The following is a 20778-nucleotide window of genomic DNA, read 5'->3' as shown; positions in this document are numbered from 1 at the left end:
ATAAGAATAATCGGTGGAGAGAAAAATTGTGAACATAACCAAGCTTCCAAGCAAGCAGACATTGCTGGTGGAATTTAGACAAAGCTAAAGATAGCTTGTAGGGAAGATAATTAAATTTAAGAAGAAACAAAAGACTAGAGATTTTGTTAAAAAAGTAGTTGGGAATAAAAAAAAACAAATAGACATTGGATTGGTTAGGCATCTCTTTATCCAATTAATTTTAAAAATGTATATGGTGTCAGAAAAATCTAATAAATTTACACTCCCTCTGCTTTACTATAAGAAAGAACTTCCTTTTTTAATTTAAGAGGTTTGTTCTTCCAGATAAATTTCAAGAAAACAATATTAATTTCTTTGGCCACTTTGTTTTCAACAAATAAAGATAAAGTCGGATATACAAAATGAGAAAGACCCTCTTCCATATAATGACAGGTCCCATTGTAGCCAGGAATTAAGAATATTTTTAGTTTTGCTGATCCTAGACAAAAAAAATTCAAGTGCTGTCTCACTAAAAGATTTTAATAACATAAATAAATAACCATTTCATTGTGGATTTAACAAGGATATCTTCTATATATTCCTAACTCAAATTATGAACAGGCATTATCTCACATTTGGAGATATTCAGCTTTAGACCAGAAACACTTGAGATTTTAGAAATTAAATTTAAAGCCTTTCATACGTTTGAGACATCTTTTAGAAATAAAGTGGTGTCATCTGCCAATTGTGAAATCTTAATCTCCCTTTCAAAAACAGAAATTTCTTTCAAATCTTGATTTTGCACAATGCTTAAGGATAGAAACTCTGTAACTAATAAAAATAAAAAGGAAGAGATTGGACAGTCCTGCCTAATACCACACAAAATATCAAATCCATTAGAAGTATTAAAATTAACAATCACTGAACTATTGATTCCTTTATAAAACATAGCCATCGTGTTAACAAAAGTTTCCCCAAATCCAAAAAACCTCAATGCTTTAAACAGAAACTGGTGCTCAACCGTATCAAAGGCTTTATAAAAATCAAGAAAAAGAATGAGACCATCTGAATGAATAGAATCAGCATAATCGAGCAAATCCAAAACTAATCTTATGTTATTAGAAACATGGCGGCCTTTTATAAACCCAGACTGAGTTTCAGAAATAATAGAATCAAGATTTGTTTTTAATCTGTTGGCAAAGTCTTTTTTTTTCAGTATTTTTTGCCACTCACTGTTGCAGTCATGACATGATACATTTCTCCTTCATTTTCCACCTCACACAACATCTGCTATCTCTCTCACATACAAAGACTTTCAGTATTTGAAGTTGATCAAACATTAACACAATTTTGTTTAATTTATATAATCCACTAAGACTAAGTGTTGAAAGATTGAATCACTCCTATATGGACGTAATGCGAAATAACATTCTGATATGTTGCAGTAATTAATAGAGTTCACATACTCTGTAAGACATATTATATTAAAATGATGAGCAAATCTGTATATTTCAATTGGGTTCCTGCCCACGTAGGTGTGGAAGGCAATGAAAAGGCGGACATTCTGGCCAAACAAGCTCTCAGAATTAGTGAAGTAGATCTAGAAGTCCCATTGAGTAAAGCAGAAGCTAAAATCAAATTAAGGACAATCAGTATGGCAATTATACTGGGATAACAATGAAACAGGTAGACATCTATATAATATACATAAACAAGTCGTTGCTGGAAGGAGGGAGAACAGAAATCATAGGGAAGCACGATTATAACTCAGATGAGAATAGGTCATACTGGACTCAACCATATTTTATATAAAATAGGGAAACACCCAACTGGGCAATGTATATACTGTAATCAACAAGAAACAATATGACATGTTTTATTCCACTGTAGTAAATATAATAAAGAACGATACGATCTTATTCAATCAGTTAAAAAGAGCAAACTTCAGGATTTCACATTGGCAGGTTTATTAGGGAATAAATCTATTGAGGTATATGATGATATAATTAAATTTGTTTAAGAAACCCGTTTAGAGAAAATAATATAGAGATAATATAATCTGAGTAATTAATTGTTAGCCCACTCCATCCCACATTTTTTATTTATTCATTTATTTTATTTTTTCATTTTCATCCCTCTTTCCTCCCCCTCTCCCCCTCCCCTCTATTTTTACACTTCAGTTATTGTTCAACCATTCCAGTCGAAGGCGGTAATGCACCTACAAGTCTGGTAGCCAACCGCCAGTAAAACCCAAAGAAAAAGAAGAAGAAACCGATTAATTAAAGTTTTAGGATTTTCATCTGATACTAAATTATGAACCTGCTGTGGACAATATTATTTTAACCCTTTATACAACAAAGTACTATTTTACTCACAGTAATGAGGACTATTGAACAACGTGTGTGTAATAAGTGTCTTACTGAAGCTTTAATTTATTAAACAGTATAATGTCATTCCATTCTAAGTTTACATCAATATATAAAAGAAATGTAGTTGTGTTACTAGTTTTAATCAGCTAATTTGTGGCTATAGTTTCTTGCTCAGACTTATCTGGTTTATTTTTGTTAATAACTCTCATATAAGAAGAAGAGAAGTTATTTTCTTTCTGTTCATTGTTTTATTCATTTTACATTTCTATTGCTTTGTTAATTTTTAACAGGATAAAGTGTCCAAACGCAGAGAAAAACTATATATAAGTCATGACTAGTTAAAAAAACTAAAACGTGTAGTAGTAATGAATACTTTTTACATGGAGACCTATTTTACCTCCTTTTCTGTAAAGTTTCAGCTCCAAACACTCATTAGATTATTTGTTATACCTTTTAGAATGTTGAGATTTTTGCTTTAAACACTTTGTCTTAGTGGATTAAAAGTTTTTTTTATTTGTCTTAAAATGTTTAGAGTAAAGATTTTGATCAACTCCAAATACTGTGTATTTGTGCGTCTGTGAGAAAATGGAAACGAAGGAGAAATATATCAAGTCATGACTGCAACAGTAAGTGGCAAAAAAGGTTTAAAAAGACTTTTATTTTGTCGTGACGTGTGACGTCATCAGGCGGCGCCGCTTCAGCGCTGTGATTCAACTGAAGAAAGGTTTGTGTTTTTAAACGTTTACGGATATAACCCGATTTAATTAAAGTTTCAGATTTTTTAAATCCGATGCTAAATTATGTACATGCTTTTAACAATAATATTTAAACCCTTTATACAACGTAGTACTATTTTATTATCAGTAGCCGAGGGCTATTGTTTGAAAACGAAAAGAGTGTAATAGGTGTTTTAAAGCAGGATTTCACAAACTTTTCTAAAAAGAGGAAAAGTTGGTTTTATAATCACACATTCGTTCATTTAGCAGTTTATATATTGTTTACCATGTTACTTTGAATATTTGATCGGAATTAGCATGCAAGTGTGACTTGAAAACAACATTAACACTGTTTATTTGACTCTGAACAATGTTGTACTTTGATAGTCATTTGCTGCTATTATGATTTGGCTATTTAGAGTTTGCAAATAATACTTTAATGAAATTATATCATTAAGGGGAAAGTCCGAATGTGCGAATATAAAACCAATTTTACCTCTATCTTTAAAGAAATGTTTTACCTGATTTCTTTTTGATAATTAAAAGAAACTGTTGAAGCAAGTGTTGAAGAGAAGTTATTTTGTTTCTGTTCATTGTTTTATTTATTTTAAACAGGACATTTTTATTGTTTTGTTCATTTTAAACAGGACAAAGTGTCAAAACGTAGAGAAAAACTCCTGCTGAAGCGACTGATCTCCACACTGTTATAAAGATGGCGTTTATTAAAGAGGAGAGTGAAGATGTGAAGATTGAAGAAACATTCACAGTCAAACAGGAAGATCTGCAGGAACAAACAGGTTGGTTTTCATTCTCAAAGACCAACTCAGTCATTTGATCCTCATTCAGATATTTTTTAATAATAAGAATACTAAATTAATCCATCTTGCAGCCCTGAGTGTGCTGCCTAATTATCCTAAATGCACATAAGCACTCATTAAAAGACAGAATGAGTTTCTTTCGTTACTTGTTCTCATGTCTTTTGTCTTTCTTTTATGTGTTTTTAGTCTCCCATTATCTCTACCTTCTTAATGTTATTGCTTTTCTTGTTCTTTTGCTGTTTGTGAAGCATCCTTGGTGCTTTATAAAATAAATAAAAACAATAAATTAATAAAAGGTTTAACTGAGCTGACGATATTTGACCTACAGTATTCTCATAAAAAACTTCACATTTTAGGCCTTAAATAGTCTTAAATTTACTGAAATATTGTGCTGTATTGTGTCTTTTTTTAAACAAGTCTTTATTTTCCTTTGTTCATGTTTTCTACCCAATCTGGCCAAAACCTATTCAATCACCAACAATTCAACTTAATAAAACTTTCAACTTTTTATTCAAAAAGGTCTTTTTAACTCTATTTATCATAATGGTTTAATTATTTTCCTCACAATAACATTTGTTTAAACGTGCTCCATGTATTTATTGCTGTGGATATTAACCTGGACAGATTGTTGTGCATAGATTTAGTTTGTTATAGTTTTTAAAACTTTAAAAACATTTGTTCATTTTTTAGTTTTAAAAATAAATTTTATTTTGATAGGGCAAATAAAAATCTTTTCCATCTGGGCCATTTGAAAAGTTCTTTAGCCTTTAGCCCTTTATGAGTCTAAAATTACATTCATAATGGTCTTAAAAATATCATAAAGTCTTAAATTTAACTTTGTAAAACCTGCAGAAACTCTGGTTTACAGTATGTCAAAAAATGTGGATGCCCCCAATATTGAGCATCCTGAATGAAATGGACACTAAAATAATTAATTGTTATAAAATATTTTACAGTCACAGAATATAGACCATATTCTTCATGCACCAACAGGGGGCGCCATTGGAATCTTTTTGCTTGAGACTTTTTTAAAGAATAAATTTTTAGATCCTAAATATCAGTGTTATGCTGCTGAGGCATGGGGCAATAACTATATTCAAGGTTTACCGCAGTTTGGAAAAGTCAAGGTTTTAAAATCGCCAACATTTCCTGCTGCACCGTTCCTACAGTATATGTCAGTTTTTTTTTAATGTTTTGTTTTTTAGGACAACAGTATCTCCTGCAGTAAAAACCAAAGAGGCTGTTTTCAATCGTAAAGAAATCTGTGATTCATTTCAATTATTTAGCCTGACATGTTTACTGCTCAAAAATATTTTAAAAGTGTCTCAGAAGAAAATATATTTTAGGATATCATACTGTCACAATCTTATACTGGCCCATGCCTAATACTGCTTGATGTCGCAAAGTCATATTTTCTCATTTAATTATTTTTATTTGTTTGTATAGTCATGAACACACCTGTTTGTAGAGCAAGTAGTTTGACTGTTTTCGGCAGTTTATTATTTCTGGTCAAAATAATACCAAAATCCACATCGTAAAAAAAAATAGAAAAAGAATAATAATTATAATTAAAGAGCAAATCAAAAAGAGTATAGGCTACATTAATATTTGCAAAGGAAAAGAGTTGTTTGAGTATATTTAAAGTTGTGGTTGCTTTTTATCTTAAACGTCCTTTAAGGGTTCTTTCTGACTATTTTCGTGTATGTAATTACCTAATTAAGTTAAAAGATTTAACATCAAATAGTTCTATTTTTTTATAGAACTTTTTTTTGCAGAGTGCTGAAACAAAAAGCTGTTCGGAACTTAAAAAGCCGAACACCGTCCACATCAACTACTTTGTCTGCTTTCTTACTTGTGGAAGCTTGTTCCTCTATATCTGTATTCAGGTCGCTCATTTTGTAGCTTTCTGTGACAGAGCAGCTTGACCAACTTCTGAGCGCTGTCATCAGGCAAGTGACATCCACTCATTCTGAGCACGGAAAGTCATTTAGTGACAAATGATACAAGGTAGAAAATCTTATCTATCTATCTATCTATCTATCTATCTATCTATCTATCTATCTATCTATCTATCTATATATATATATATATATATATATATATATATATATATATATAGATAGATGGATATATGGATATGATAAAACATATGTAAAACATATACACAAATGTATCGAAATATCGGAAATGGGTTTAAAAATCATATCACCGTTATTGAAAAAAAATCTATCGTGATATATTGATATTATATTATTGTCCAGCCCTATGTTAGATATAGAGAACAAGATGAATTAAATATCACTTTTAGCAAATATAGTGAGATTAGATCCAGCGTAACTCGTAACATCAAAATGGAAAAACATTGATAAATTAACCCACTTCTCATTTACTAGTCTGTTATGAGCCATATCATACCTCTTGAGCCTCCGATCTCCTCCTGATTTGCAGTTTCTGTTTGTTTTTTGAAAATGTAATTGTCTTCCAATCTGAAAATGTAATTTATTTTATAGTGTGAGTTGTTATTCGATGTGATACGAAGCTGCAAGCATGTTCTTTTGGACAGAATTTTTAAATAAGATGTAATGTTGTCCAGATACTGGAATTTCTGAATTTATTACCTTGCTATATATTGATGTTCAATAGGCTACTATTTTTGAGATAACAACAATTGTATCAAAAATGGCACAATAAATTATTTCTTAAGTAGAAAATTATTTCTTACGTTTTTTTTTTTTTGTTTTTTTTTTTCAGTTTTCCTCAAAATAGGTTGATGTGGGTATTGTAGCACTTTAAATGCATGTAATGCCTGTTTCATTTACACTTGAGCAAAAATTCCATATATGCCTCACAAAAGTAGCAGAACATTCCAGGAAATCCCTTATATGGATGAAGGCATCCAGCTATTGCTGTTGGATAAAAATAAGATCTGAATAAATATTAAAAGGCTTCAACTGATCATTTACACGACTGCGCCCATAAATGGTTTACATGTGTACTTCCAGCCATCTTAGGTATATTTATAAGAAAGTCGATTTATAATTTAATGCTAACTGACGTAGCATGTTACAGTAGAATATAGCTATAAAATAATATGCTAGATGCATGAACTCACTGTAATTTAACTATTACAGAAACAGATGAGAGATTTGTTTTTTATTTTAAAGCATTTTCCCAGATTATGTCAAAATAAGATGTTTCCAAATATCAGTCCGTTTGCTAAAACACAAAGTTTTGACCAAAATAATCCACAAAATCAACCCAGAATGGATGAAAATTACCCAACAGCACACAAGGGGAAAGGTGCACATTTCAGCCTTTATGCAGATGCTGTACAGGTATGTCTCATGTTTGTGAGACAAATGTTCAGCTGTTTGTTCAACTGTTTCCTCAGAACTTTTTTTTCCGATGCGTTTACCAGTCAGGCACAGAATGAACAAGTATTCCCTGTCTGCTTTACAAATTTTAGAAAAACATTTTGTTGTAATTCTGAATATATATGAATAAAAATAGGCCACTTACAGCTTTCAAATCTGTGTCTGATCAATATGACCAAAATCAAAATTACTTTTATGAGAAACTCTAAAAGCTGGACTGACACAGTTTCAATTTACTATAACTTCTAAGTTAAGTGGCTTCAGCACAATTTACATTGTAAAAGCACTAGATAAAGATGAATTGAATCTGCTTAAATGTGTACACGTTAATGGACTAAACAAAATATGATCTGATTTATTTTACATTTAGGGCTGTATTCAGGGCGTGTCAGAACGCATTTTTGCTAACTTAAGGATGGGAAAATCCGCTTTGCGCCATCGCGCATGGTCTAAAAGGGTTGAGTTTATTTTCTTAATGAGTTATAGGTGTGTTTTGAGAATAAACCAATCAGAGTCTCATCTCCCATTACCTTGAAGAGCCAGCTGCGTCACGCCATAAGCGCATTCGCTATTTACAGGATGTAAAGTAAGTTCACTTTCGCTTTTTTCTCTCGTGGATATGGAAACCTTACCGCACAGACATCAATTAGCCTATAAAAAATTAATTTTGTTTGTTAAGCAAAGATTTGTTTCAAAACTATTTCTAAATTCAGTTCTAATTTCCAGCAAACGAATAAGTGAAGTTTCATAAACTAATTTCGAGAGGAGCATGTGATATGATTGTGCACCGCTGGCCACTCATCCGTAATCAGTAGTAATCCAATCAGAATGATCCTAGCTTAATATAAATGGATCACTTTCTCCTTATTGCACCTTCGTTTTGGAAGAATCCCCCCTTCCACCCCATCTCCTCCTTTTTCTCCCCTTCTAAAGAGGGAGCGATCGAGACCTACCTGATCTCGGTTCTCCTGATATGCTTCTAGACCGGGCGGGAGCCCTGGGCTTAAATATCTCCGAGCTCAGGGTTCTCTCACGGGACAGCATGCCAAACCTGCTATATGTGCCAAGCATATCTAAGTGGGAACTCTTGAAATGAGCAATAATAACAAAGTTTGGTCAAAATACTGAGTTATTTCCAAATACACCTGCTTTGCCCCATATGGTCTAAAACCTGACAGGTGGACAAATCTAAGCTTGTTTTTAATAAAACAAATATTAATATGGATATAATAAATAATGCTGCTAATAATAATAACATTATAAAAGCAAATTGAATGAACTGAAAAAGTCTCCCGAGATGAAGAAAGTATGAAGGCAGTGGTTTTTAAATTCATGTAGGCTAGAAATTATTAATTAATTATTTATATTTATATCCTATATATATCCTTATTATATATATCCTTGATATATTATATCTTTTTCATATGTAAAGATATTTGCGTATTGCTCTACATCTTGTGTGTAGTGTGTAAGCCAGGCGCACTTTGCGCCAGACAATAGACCGACTTTGTTCTGGTCTAAAGAACAGACTCTTTACAGTTTCTCTAAATAGCAACGCGCCAAAACACGCCTGCTTTTTTAGACCAGAACGCCTATGGGCGCACATTTGAGCGCAAATGCATTTGCTATTTAAACAGCGTGGCGCAATGCCTCAAAATGACCCTTGCGCCAAGCTTAAAGTAGCAAAAGACTATTGCGCCACGCCTTTCGCCACATTGCGCCGGGTGTATGATAGGGCCCTTAATGGGCATCAAAATAACAGTGTGTGTAGCCAATGTTTCCAGTGTCTTTTCACCTTTACGCTTTTGATGAGATTTTTAAGACTTAATGAAAACTAGTGTTTTATTTATTTCAGACCTAATTGAACAGAATGAGGGGAGTAAAGAGGAGGAACATCATGTCAAAATTGAGGAAAATACTCGTATACAGACTGATGGCAATTTGAAAAAAAGAGACGAAAATCGTTTCACCTGCACTCAGTGTGGAAGGAGTTTTGGAAGTAAAGGCTATCTTAAGATTCACATGAGGATCCACACTGGAGAGAAACCGTTCACATGCACTCAGTGTGGGAAGAGTTTCAGTAACTCCTTATTTCTTAAACAACACATGAGGATCCACACTGGAGAGAAACCATTCATGTGCACTTGGTGTGGGAAGAGTTTCAGCCAATCATCATCTCTTAATCACCACATGAGGATCCACACTGGAGAGAAACCATTCACATGCACCCAGTGTGGGAAGAGTTTCATCCAATCATCACACCTTAACCGACACATGATGATCCACACTAGAGAGAAACCATTCACGTGCACTCGGTGTGGGAAAAGTTTTAGCCAATCATCACCCCTTAATAAACACATGAGGATCCACACTGGAGAGAAACCATTCACATGCACTCAGTGTGGGAAAAGTTTTAGCCAATCATCACTCCTTAATAAACACATGAGGATCCACACTGGAGAGAAACCATTCACATGCACTCAGTGTGGGAAAAGTTTTAGCCAATCATCACCCCTTAATAAACACATGAGGATCCACACTGGAGAGAAACCATTCACGTGCACTCAGTGTGGGAAGAGTTTCAGACACCCATTATTTCTTAAACAACACATGAGGATCCACACTGGAGAGAAACCATACACATGCACTCAGTGTGGGAAGAGTTTTAGCCAATCATCATCTCTTAAACACCACATGAGGATCCACACTGGAGAGAAACCATTCACATGCACTCAGTGTGGGAAGAGTTTCATCCAATCATCACACCTTAACCGACACATGAGGACCCACACTGGAGAGAAACCATTTACATGTACTCGGTGTGGAAAGAGTTTTAGCCAATCATCATCTCTTAATCACCACATGAGGATCCACACTGGAGAGAAACCATTCACTTGCACCTAAGCCACGGTTACACTGGACCTTTCTTCCCATAGACTTCCATTCATATGCACGCAAATGCGTCAGACTAAACGCAAGATTGTGAGTCAAGTTTTGCAGTTCACTGCGTTGCAGAGTTCATTCTTGGTGATAGGTTGCAGCTGGAACGGCATCAGCTGCAAGAAAACATATGCTGAATAAGTTGGTAGTTCATTCTGCTTTGGCGACCCCTGATTAATTAAGGGACTAAGCTGAAAAAAAAAAAGAATAAATAATGTTATATGGCATTTAGGTTGCATCTAAAAAAAGTTTTGCGTCTGAACTCTTCAAATGTAACAATTGTTTTTAGTTGTCCTGAAGTGAATGTTTTCCTCAGCTTAATTATCTGGGCTGTTTGTTTTTTTTGACAGCAATTCATTAAAAGCAGTTAGACGAACTAATGACTCTGGTATTTATTTAATGTTTTTGTATGTGTAGTGCTGTTGTGTCTGTCTTCAAATACTTGCACCAGTGTTGCTACTACCTGTCTGTTGACTATCTGCTGAACATTTACAGAATAGTAACCATGCTGTCTGTGATGTTGGCTCCTTACAGTCATTCACCAGCATTTCTTAATTTTTCACTTCATTTTGATGGGCCTTGTGTGACAACAGATGAGCAGATAAATGTAACTCAAAGTAAACTAACTGTAAACTGAAAGTTGGGTTAAATGCAACAAATGGTTAGTTGAAGACTTTTGCAAATGCATGTATGAAATTTTTACCTAACCCTAACTTTATATTTGTTTAAAGTTCATTTTAAATTGTTGTGTTGCTTATTGGCATCTGAATGTTTACTGAAGGTCTATTGATAAACTGATTAACAACTACATGCAGACACAACAAAAAAATCTTGATGATAAATGTACTGAAAACTTGTTTAAGATTTGTTGCATATCTACTAATACACTGTAATACACTACAACCTAATTTGGTAGCATGTAACTTATCAAAAGTTTAATAAATGTTGAGGATTTATTGCATATCTACTAATACTCTGTTTAACATCTGTTGAAGATTTGTTACATATCTACTGATAAATTGTTGACCATCTAGAACTTATTTTGGTAACACAACTTACTAAAAGTTTAATAAATGTTTACGTGTTGTAAAAATTGTAATGATTGCCTAAGAACATTTAAAAGACGATCTACAGATACTACCCAGATGAGAGTAAACAGATAAGAACTTGAAAAGTAACTTATGGTCAACAGACTATCTAAAGGGGGACCATCAAAATAAAGTGTTACCATTAAAAGAAGATTGTATCCTGGCACAAGCATAGAAGTTGGAACAAGGTTTGTAAAAAACAGATTTCCAGAAGAGATGGTCTCCTTACCATACAGTACCAAAATCGAGACGGCGGAAGGGCCACAGCACTTTAGAGTCATGCACACCAATCAGGTAAAAACCTGTCGACTATGCATGAGCTCAGAAAATGCTATGAAGGAATGCCCAGAATTCAGGTGCTTCAAATGTGACGAAAGGGGACATTTCGCAAGGACCTGTACAGCTGTGTTGGGCCCGGATTGTAAATTGGCCCTAATACCTGCAGGGAGCTTGTCACGCTGAGTTGGCTTTGTCCGCTTGATTGACAAACGTGTACTGCTTGTTTTATCCTTGCAGGCCTAACTTCGCTGGTGAAAGTACTTGTGGGGTTTCTGTAGTGTAGTGGTCATCATGCTCGCCCAACATGCGAAAGGTCCTCGGTTCGAAGCCGAGCAGAAACAGTGCTGTTCTTTTGGCAGGAAAATAATAGCATCCACTGCTGCACCAGCAATGATCGTCAACAGGCACCCAATCAAAAAGGGTTATCTGCTCGATTTCCTTGAAGTTTTCCGTAGTGTAGTGGTTATCACGTTCGCCTCACACGCGAAAGGTCCCCAGTTCGAAACTGGGCGGAAACAACCTCTGGCTTTTATGACAATTGTCAAATCAGGCGTCTGTTGAGTACAGACGTTCACTGAAAACATTCTTTCTGCAGAGCGGTGTGAGGCTAGAAGTTTGAATTCAACTTAGTGTTTACCTCCCCTCGCGGTGTTGCAAACTTGCGTAGAATCTGGTTTCTTTTAGCTTTGTGTTGTGCATGAGCAGGTGGCCAGTGCGTTTGCTGGCCCTCCACGGTGCAGACCGTACAAGACAGCTCTATAAAAAAAAGACTATAAATACTTGAAGCAGCACTGGCCTATTGGTTTCCGTAGTGTAGTGTTTATCATGTTTGCATTACACGCTAAAGGTCTCCTGTTCGAAACTGGGCGGAAGCATACAATTAGCGGACACTTTTGTCCAAAGCGACATACAATAGTGGAGGTATTCAACAAGACGAGGCAATGCATACGAAAAAAGGCTATTTATTCCAAGTAATTTGTTTGTGCTCAGAGAATTTAGTGCTGGAGTACGAGTTTCGTTTTCTTTAGAGAGAGGGATATTCACCGGGGTTCGGGTAATCCGAGTGGGAATGGCAAAGTGATTCCACCAGCGTAGAACATTGAATGAAAACATTGTGGAAAGTGACTTTCAGTTTCTCTGCGATGGCACCACAAGACAGTGCTCTCACCCTAACCGGAGGCTCCTGTGGTTATCACGATGGCTTTACAAGCGGAGGGTCTCCTGTTAGAAACTGGGCGGAAACATTCAGATTTGCTTTTACGCACATTCTCAATTGGCTCTCTGCTCACTGGATGATGCACGATACAAGGTCGTGGATCTGTCAAATGTCATGACTTGACGTTGTACGAGGATTTGAAGAAAAAATGCCCTGCAAACCTTACAAATCAACGCCATCCCAGTACAATTCCTTTGATCCCCTTTTGGTGCACTTGCGTTAAAGCCTGCATGATGCAGCGCTTTGTCAGCGTTACTGTATCATTCGGACATGGTGGCAGAGAGTTAAAGACTTTAGCCTGAGCAAATCGCCGCAGGCTCGGTTTGTCAGAAGTGGGATTCGAACCCACGCCTCCAGGGGAGACTGGACCTGAACGCAGCGCCTTAGACCGCTCGGCCATCCTGACATGCAAGCTTGGCAGGAGCTGTCTCCTGGGAGCCACACCACAGTGCCGTGACATGGAATCAGGTGTTTCACAGCTTGCCCAGCTCCGGCTGTCCAGCTCATTGGCGCCGCAGGCAGCTAAGCTGTGCTCGGCTCCTGGGGCTTCGCCTAGTTTCAATAGCCAACACTTGACAGCTGTCATTGCTTACGGCTACACCACCCTGAGGGCGCTATAGAGCAAACAGGAAGTGAGTTGGCAGCAGTAAGGAGAGAAAGGCTCTCCCCATTTTGCTTGTCTACCTTTTTGTTTTTTGACCTTGAGTGGTTTGTTTGTTTGTTTGTTTTATTTTTGTCTTAAAAAACCACCTAACAGCAGCATTTTGCTGACTGAAGGGTGGTTATGTTGTGTTTTTTATTTTTAATCATGTACAGATTACCCGGCAACGACATGGAAATGGAGGGACTTGCACGAAAGGATAAAGAAAATGGGCTGGATAATAGACGAAGAGATAAAAAAAATGGATTTGACAGCAGACAAAGGGATAAATAAAATGAAGAGCCCGGCCAACGAAGAGGTGAAAAAGGTAAGGATAAGCAAGAGATACAAAGAAGAGTGTGCACAAAGGAAGCAACAGTAACTGTAGAAGTAGAAAATGTAAAAGATGCAAGAAGGTTTGATATAATCAAAGCAGTCACGGAGCTGATTGGAGAAGGAAGAATTCTGGCGGTGAGACCCAAACAAACAAGGGAGTATGAAGTAACAATGGAGACTGAAGATGACACCGAAATTTTAATAGACAATGGATTGACAATTAAAGGAGTGAAATCTGAAGTACGGAGGTTACAAAACAGAGACTATGTTGTTTCGTTCAAGCATCTGCCTGTTTACCTAGCTGATGAAGAAATTTTAAGCAAGCTAGAGGGATGGGGAGTTTTCCCCATGTCTAAAACTAAAAGAAGACTGTATCCAGGCACAAACATAGAAGATGGAACAAGGTTTGTAAAAAACAGATTTCCAGAAGAGATGGTCTCCCTACCATACAGTACCAAAATCGAGACGGCGGAAGGGCCACAGCACTTTAGAGTCATGCACACCAATCAGGTAAAAACCTGTCGACTATGCATGAGCTCAGACCATGTGATGAAGGAATGCCCAGAATTCAGGTGCTTCAAATGTGACGAAAGGGGACATTTCGCTAGGACCTGTACAGCTGTGTTGGGCCCGGATTGTAAATTGGCCCTAATACCTGCAGGGAGCTTGTCACGCTGAGTCGGCTTCGTCCGCTTGATTGACAAACGCGTACACCTTGTTTTATCCTTGCAGCCCTAACTTCGCTGGTGAAAGCACTTGTAGGGTTTCTGTAGTGTAGTGGTCATCACGTTTGCCTAACACGCGAAAGGTCCTCGGTTCGAAACTGAGCAGAAACAGTACTCTTCTTTTGGCGAGAAAATAATAGCATCCACTTGCGCAGCAGCAAAGATCGTCAACAGGCAGCCAATCAAAAAGGGTTATCTGCTTGTCGAACTCCTGAAGGTTTCCGTAGTGTAGTGGTTATCACGTTCGCCTTACACGCGAAAGGTCCCCAGTTCGAAACTGGGTGGAAACAACCTCTAGCTTTTACGACAATTGTCAAATCAGGCTTCTGCTGAGTACTGATGTTCACTGAAAACAATCTTTCTGCAGAGCGTTGTAAGGCTAGAAGTTTGAATTCAACTCAGTGTTTACCTCCCCTCGCGGTGTCACAAACCTGCGTAGAATCTGATTTCTTTTAGCTTTGTGTTGTGCATGAGCAGGTGGCCAGTGCGTTTGCTGGCCCTCCACGATGCGGACCGTACAAGACAGCTCTATAAAAAAAGACTATAAATACTTGAAGCACCACTGGCCTATTGGTTTCCGTAGTGTAGTGTTTATCATGTTTGCATTACACGCTAAAGGTCTCCTGTTCGAAACTGGGCGGAAGCATACAATTAGTGGACACTTTTGTATAAAGCGACATACAATAGTGGAGGTATTTAGCGATACAACAAGACGAGGCAATGCATACAAAAAAGGGCTATTTATTCCAAGCAATTTGTTTGTGCTCAGAGAATTTAGTGCTAGAGTAGGAGTGTCGTTTTCTTTAGAGAGAGGGATATTCACCGGGGTTCGGGTGTACTCTGAAGAGATGGGTGTTAGCTGTCGTTTGAAGGAGACCAGTGTATCCGTAATCCGAGTGGGAATGGGAAAGTGATTTCACCAGCGTAGAACATTGAATGAAAACATTGTGGAAAGTGACTTTCAGTCTCTCTGCGATGGCACCACAAGACAGTGCTCTCACCCTAACCGGAGGCTCCTGTGGTTATCACGATGGCTTTACAAGCGGAGGGTCTCCTGTTAGAAACTGGGCGGAAACATTCAGATTTGCTTTTACGCACATTCTCAATTGGCTCTCTGCTCACTGGATGATGCACGATACAAGGTCGTGGATCTGTCAAATGTCATGACTTGACGTTGTACGAGGATTTGACGAAAAAATACCCTGCAAACCTTACAAATCAACGCCATCCCAGTACAATTCCTTTGATCCCCTTTCGGTGCACTTGCGTTAAAGCCCGCATGATGCGGCGCTTTGTCAGCGTTACTGTATCATTCGGACATGGTGGCAGAGAGTTAAAGACTTTAGCCTGAGCAAATCGCCGCAGGCTCAGTTTGTCAGAAGTGGGATTCAAACCCACACCTCCAGGGGAGACTGCGACCTGAACGCAGCGCCTTAGACCGCTCGGCCATCCTGACATGCAAGCTTGGCAGGAGCTGTCTCCTGGGAGCCACACCACAGTGCCGTGACATGGAATCTGGTGTTTCACCGCTTGCCCAGCTCCGGCTAACCACCTCATTGGCGCAGCAGGCAGCTAAGCTGTGCTCGGCTCCTGGGGCTGCGCCTAGTTTCAATAGCCAACACTTGACAGCTGTCATCGCTTACGGCCACACCACCCTGAGGGCGCTATAGAGCAAACAGGAAGTGAGTTGGCAGCAGTAAGGAGAGAAAGGCTCTCCCCATTTTGCTTGTCTACCTTTTTGTTTATTGACCTTGAGTGGTTTGTTTGTTTGTTTTATTTTTGTCTTTAAAAACCACCTAACAGCAGCATTTTGCTGACTGAAGGGTGGTTATGTTGTGTTTTTTATTTTTAATCATGGACAGATTACCCGGCAACGACATGGAAATGGAGGGACTTGCACGAAAGGATAAAGGAAATGGGCTGGATAATAGACGAAGAGATTATAAAAATGGACTTGACAGCAGACAAAGAGATAAATAAAATGAAGAGCCCGGCCAACGAAGAGGTGAAAAAGGTAAGGATAAGCAAGAGATACAAAGAAGAGTGTGCACAAAGGAAGCAACAGTAACTGTAGAAGTAGAAAATGTAAAAGATGCAAGAAGGTTTGATATAATCAAAGCAGTCACGGAGCTGATTGGAGAAGGAAGAATTCTGGCGGTGAGACCCAAACAAACAAGGGAGTATGAAGTAACAATGGAGACTGAAGATGACACCGAAATTTTAATAGACAATGGATTGACAATTAAAGGAGTGAAATCTGAAGTACGGAGGTTACAAAACAGAGACTATGTTGTTTCGTTCAAGCATCTGCCTGTTTACCTAGCTGATGAAGAAATTTTAAGCAAGCTAGAGGGATGGGGAGTTTTCCCCATGTCTAAAACTAAAAGAAGACTGTATCCAGGCACAAACATAGAAGATGGAACAAGGTTTGTAAAAAACAGATTTCCAGAAGAGATGGTCTCCCTACCATACAGTATCAAAATCGAGACGGCGGAAGGGCCACAGCACTTTAGAGTCATGCAGGTAAAAACCTGTTGACTATGCATGAGCTCAGAAAATGTGATGAAGGAATGCCCAGAATTCAGGTGCTTCAAATGTGACGAAATGGGACATTTCGCAAGGACCTGTACAGCTGCGTTGGGCCCGGATTGTAAATTGGCCCTAATACCTGCAGGGAGCTTGTCACGCTGAGTTGGCTTTGTCCGCTTGATTGACAAACGCGTACACCTTGTTTTATCCTTGCAGGCCTAACTTCGCTGGTGAAAGCGCTTGTGGGGTTTCTGTAGTGTAGTGGTCATCACGTTCGCCTAACACGCGAAAGGTCCTCGGTTCGATACCAAGCAGAAACAGTGCTCTTCTATTGGCAAGAAAATAATAGCATCCACTGCGCCCCCAGCAATGATCGTCAACAGGCAGCCAATCAAAAAGGGTTATCTGCTTGTTCTGCCTGAAGGTCTCCGTAGTGTAGTGGTTATCACGTTCGCCTCACACGTGAAAGGTCCCCAGTTCGAAACTGGGCAGAAACAACCTCTTGCTTTTATGACAATTGTCAAATCATGCTTCTGTTGAGAACTGACGTTCACTGAAAACATTCTTTCTGCAGAGCAGTGTGAGGCTAGAAGTTTGAATTCAACTCAGTGTTTACCTCCCCTCGTGGTTTCGCAAACTTGCGTAGAATCTGATTTCTTTTAGCTTTGTGTTGTGCATGAGCAGGTGGCCAGTGCGTTTGCTGGCCCTCCACGGTGCAGACCCTACAAGACAGCCCTATAAAAAAAAAGACTATAAATACTTGAAGCAGCACTGGCCTATTGGTTTCCGTAGTGTAGTGTTTATCATGTTTGCATTACACGCTAAAGGTCTCCTGTTCGAAACTGGGCGGAAGCATACAATTAGCGGACACTTTTGTCCAAAGCGACATAGAATAGTAGAGGTATTCAACAAGACGAGGCAATGCATACGACAAAGGGCTATTTATCCCAAGTAATTTGTTTGTGCTCAGAGAATTTAGTGCTGGAGTAGGAGTTTCGTTCTCTTTAGAGAGAGGGATATTCACCGGGGTTCGGGTGTGCTCTGAAGAGATGGGTGTTAGCTGTCGTTTGAAGGATACCAGTGTATCCGTAATCCGAGTGGGAATGGGAAGGTGATTCCACCAGCGTAGAACATTGAATGAAAACATTGTGGAAAGTGACTTTCAGTCTCTCTGCGATGGCACTGATGACAGTAAATAATATTTGACTGCTTTTTCTGCAAGACACTTCTATACACCTTAAAGTGACGTTAAAAGCCTTAACTAGGTTAATTAGGGTAACCAGGCAGGTTAGGGTAATTAGGCAAGTTATTGTATAATGATGGTTTGTTCCGAAAACTGTCGAATAAAAATTTTGCCTAAAGGGACCTTTAATTTTGTCCTTAAAATGGTGTTTAAAAAAATCAAAAACTGCTTTTATTATAGTTGAAATAAAGCAACTAAGGCTTTCTCTAGAAGATAAATTTCTTTGCTCTGTTAAACATAATTTGGAAACTATTTTTAAAAAATATGGCGAAAAAATATTAGGCAAGGCAAGGCAAGGCAAACTTTATTTATGGAGCACAATTTAACACAATCGTAGTTGATCCAAAGTGCTTTACAATAAAATAAACTAGACAATAAAACTAACAATAACTGGTATTAAAAATACAATAAAATATATTTAAAAGTAATACTAAAATATAAATAATACAAAAATAACATGCATGCATCAGTCAAAGGCAAGAGAGTAAAAATGTGTCTTTAAGTTAGATTTAAAAGCATCCAAAGAAGGAGAGATTCTGATATTCAGAGGGAGACTATTCCAGAGCCTTGGGGCCGCAACACCGAAAGCTCGATCACCCTTTGACTTGCAGCGAGACCGAGGGACAGACAAAAAAAACTGATCATGTGATCTTAAGAATCTGCGAGCTGTATATGGCCTAATAAGCTCGCTGACATAGGCCGGGGCAGAATTGTGCAAAGCTTTATAAGTGAAAAGAAGAATTTTAAAATCAACCCTTTATTTTATAGGTAGCCAGTGCAATGAGGCAAGGACAGGGGATATGATCTCTTTTCTTAGTTCCTGTTATTAATCTGGCGGCTGCATTTTGGACCAACTGTAGCCGAGAGAGTGTTGACTGAGCTAGGCCAATGTACAAAGAATTGCAGTAGTCTAACCGAGAGGAGATTAAAGCATGGGTTACGATTTCTAAATCTTTTTTTAGAAAGAAAGCGTTTAACTTTTGCCACCAATCTAAGCTGGAAGAAACTGCTCTTCACAACTGCATTTACATGTTTGTCAAACTGCAAGAGTGGATCAAAGATAACTCCGAGATTCTTGGCGTGATTGTGCAGATTGTCGTTTAGAGCTCCTAGCTGAGTTTTAATTGAATTGTTGGTAGCAGCAGGACCTAAAATTAACACTTCTGTTTTATTCTCATTTAGTTGCAGAGAGTTATTTGTCATCCAGGTCTTAATGTCGGTAAGGCATAGGAAAAGATTTTCTAATGATAAATCTTTTCCTAGTTTGATTGGAAAGTATAGTTGGAGATCATCAGCATAGCAGTGATAGCTTATTTTATGTTTGAGGAGTATTGAGCTTAAAGGAAGCATATAAAGAGAAAATAAAAGAGGGCCAAGAATAGATCCTTGTGGAACACCACAATGAATAGGTTTAGGTGGTGAAGTAAAGGATCCAATATTTACAGAAAAAGATCTCCCCTTTAGATATGAGGAGAACCACTGCAAGGCAAGGCCCTGAACCCCAACAACACACTCAAGTCGTCTCAATAATATGTTGTGATCTACGGTATCAAAAGCAGCGCTTAGGTCTAAAAGTATTAAAATCGCAGAAGATCCAGAATCCATGGAGAGTAAAATGTCATTTGTGACCTTTAGTAGTGCAGACTCAGTGTTGTGTTTTGCTCTAAAACCAGATTGGAAGGGGTCTAGAATATTAAAAATGTCCAGATATGAGGTCAATTGTGAAAGCACAATTTTCTCTAAAACCTTTGAGATAAATGAGAGCTTAGATATGGGCCTGTAGTGGTCAGGCACAGCGGGATCAAGATTAGGCCTCTTTAATAGAGGCTGTACAACAGCATGTTTGAAGACATCTGGAAAAACCCCGTTTATTAAGGAGCTGTTTATTAAGGCTAAGAGGGAGGGGCAGATTGTATCTAAAACCTCTTTAAAAAGACGGCAAGGCAGCACATCTGAAGGACAAAAGGTGAGTTTCATCTGAGAAATTGTATTAAGTAGCTGAGAAGAAGATACAGGCTGAAAATTTGTGAAACTGTTTGATGGAGGGACCGAATCAGAATGATCTATGTCGGTGGGAAAGAGGTGTGATTTAATATCTTGTATTTTCTGAGCAAAAAAGTCTGAGAACTTTATGCACGTCTCCAGATTGACAACAGGAACAGAGCACATAGTTGGATTAAGAACTTAATTAATAGTTTTAAAAAGGACTTTTGGCTTACTTGCACTTTTAGCAATCAAATTTGAAAAATATTTAGATTTAGCCTCACTGACCGAGTCTTGATATGAATTTAGGCAGTCTTTTAAAATCTGGTAGGAAACCTGAAGCCCATCCTTTTTCCACCTGCGCTCAGCCCTTCTGCACTCTTGCCTGAGAGTACGGGTAGATGAATTTAACCAGGGCTGAGGAATTGAACTAACCCTAGACCTCTTTGATTTAAGAGGAGCAACTTCATTTAAAGCAAAATCACAAGCAGAATTAAAGGTTTCAGCAAGTTGTTCAGTGTCTGAACAAGATGGCAAAGAAGC

At 37.9% G+C, this 20778-nt stretch overlaps 1 protein-coding gene and 8 non-coding genes across 10 annotated transcripts; 7 read left to right on the top strand and 2 right to left on the bottom strand.

Moving 5' to 3' along the window:
• The first annotated feature begins 3029 nt into the window (after window positions 1-3029).
• On the top strand, window positions 3030-10572 carry LOC100537992 (uncharacterized). Of its 2 annotated transcripts, XM_068219902.2 has the most exons (3): window positions 3030-3072; window positions 3712-3861; window positions 9112-10572. In XM_068219902.2, exons 2-3 carry the CDS (start codon window positions 3777-3779, stop codon window positions 10158-10160), a joined length of 1134 nt encoding a protein of 377 aa, XP_068076003.1. In that variant the 5' UTR covers window positions 3030-3072; window positions 3712-3776; the 3' UTR covers window positions 10161-10572. The 2 variants fall into 2 exon arrangements, with proteins under 2 accessions (XP_068076003.1, XP_073803861.1); XM_073947760.1 differs by lacking the exons at window positions 3030-3072; window positions 3712-3861 and adding an exon at window positions 5643-5889.
• A 1259-nt stretch (window positions 10573-11831) lies between these two features.
• Window positions 11832-11904, top strand: trnav-aac (transfer RNA valine (anticodon AAC)). The gene has a single exon. It is a non-coding gene; the product is annotated as a tRNA-Val (tRNA).
• A 103-nt stretch (window positions 11905-12007) lies between these two features.
• trnav-cac (transfer RNA valine (anticodon CAC)) lies at window positions 12008-12081 on the top strand. The gene has a single exon. It is a non-coding gene; the product is annotated as a tRNA-Val (tRNA).
• A 1022-nt stretch (window positions 12082-13103) lies between these two features.
• On the bottom strand, window positions 13104-13185 carry trnal-cag (transfer RNA leucine (anticodon CAG)). Its single transcript has one exon. It is a non-coding gene; the product is annotated as a tRNA-Leu (tRNA).
• A 1333-nt stretch (window positions 13186-14518) lies between these two features.
• trnav-aac (transfer RNA valine (anticodon AAC)) lies at window positions 14519-14591 on the top strand. Its single transcript has one exon. It is a non-coding gene; the product is annotated as a tRNA-Val (tRNA).
• A 106-nt stretch (window positions 14592-14697) lies between these two features.
• On the top strand, window positions 14698-14770 carry trnav-uac (transfer RNA valine (anticodon UAC)). Its single transcript has one exon. It is a non-coding gene; the product is annotated as a tRNA-Val (tRNA).
• A 1083-nt stretch (window positions 14771-15853) lies between these two features.
• trnal-cag (transfer RNA leucine (anticodon CAG)) lies at window positions 15854-15936 on the bottom strand. Its single transcript has one exon. It is a non-coding gene; the product is annotated as a tRNA-Leu (tRNA).
• A 1320-nt stretch (window positions 15937-17256) lies between these two features.
• trnav-aac (transfer RNA valine (anticodon AAC)) lies at window positions 17257-17329 on the top strand. The gene has a single exon. It is a non-coding gene; the product is annotated as a tRNA-Val (tRNA).
• Window positions 17330-17433: 104 nt separating this feature from the next.
• trnav-cac (transfer RNA valine (anticodon CAC)) lies at window positions 17434-17506 on the top strand. The gene has a single exon. It is a non-coding gene; the product is annotated as a tRNA-Val (tRNA).
• The last annotated feature ends 3272 nt before the right edge of the window (window positions 17507-20778 follow it).

This window comes from Danio rerio, chromosome 4 (assembly GCF_049306965.1).
Source record: "Danio rerio strain Tuebingen ecotype United States chromosome 4, GRCz12tu, whole genome shotgun sequence".
NCBI lineage: Eukaryota > Metazoa > Chordata > Actinopteri > Cypriniformes > Danionidae > Danio > Danio rerio.
The sequence above is the reverse complement of the archived record's forward strand: the minus strand, read 5'-3'. Positions and strand labels throughout refer to the sequence as shown.

Bases quoted from the DNA above. Each gene is read 5' to 3' on its own strand.
- LOC100537992 (XM_068219902.2), top strand. From the start codon at position 3,777: ATGGCGTTTATTAAAGAGGAGAGTGAAGATGTGAAGATTGAAGAAACA. The intron at 3,862-9,111 runs GTTGGTTTTCAT...TATTTATTTCAG, and splicing joins AGATCTGCAGGAACAAACAG to ACCTAATTGAACAGAATGAG.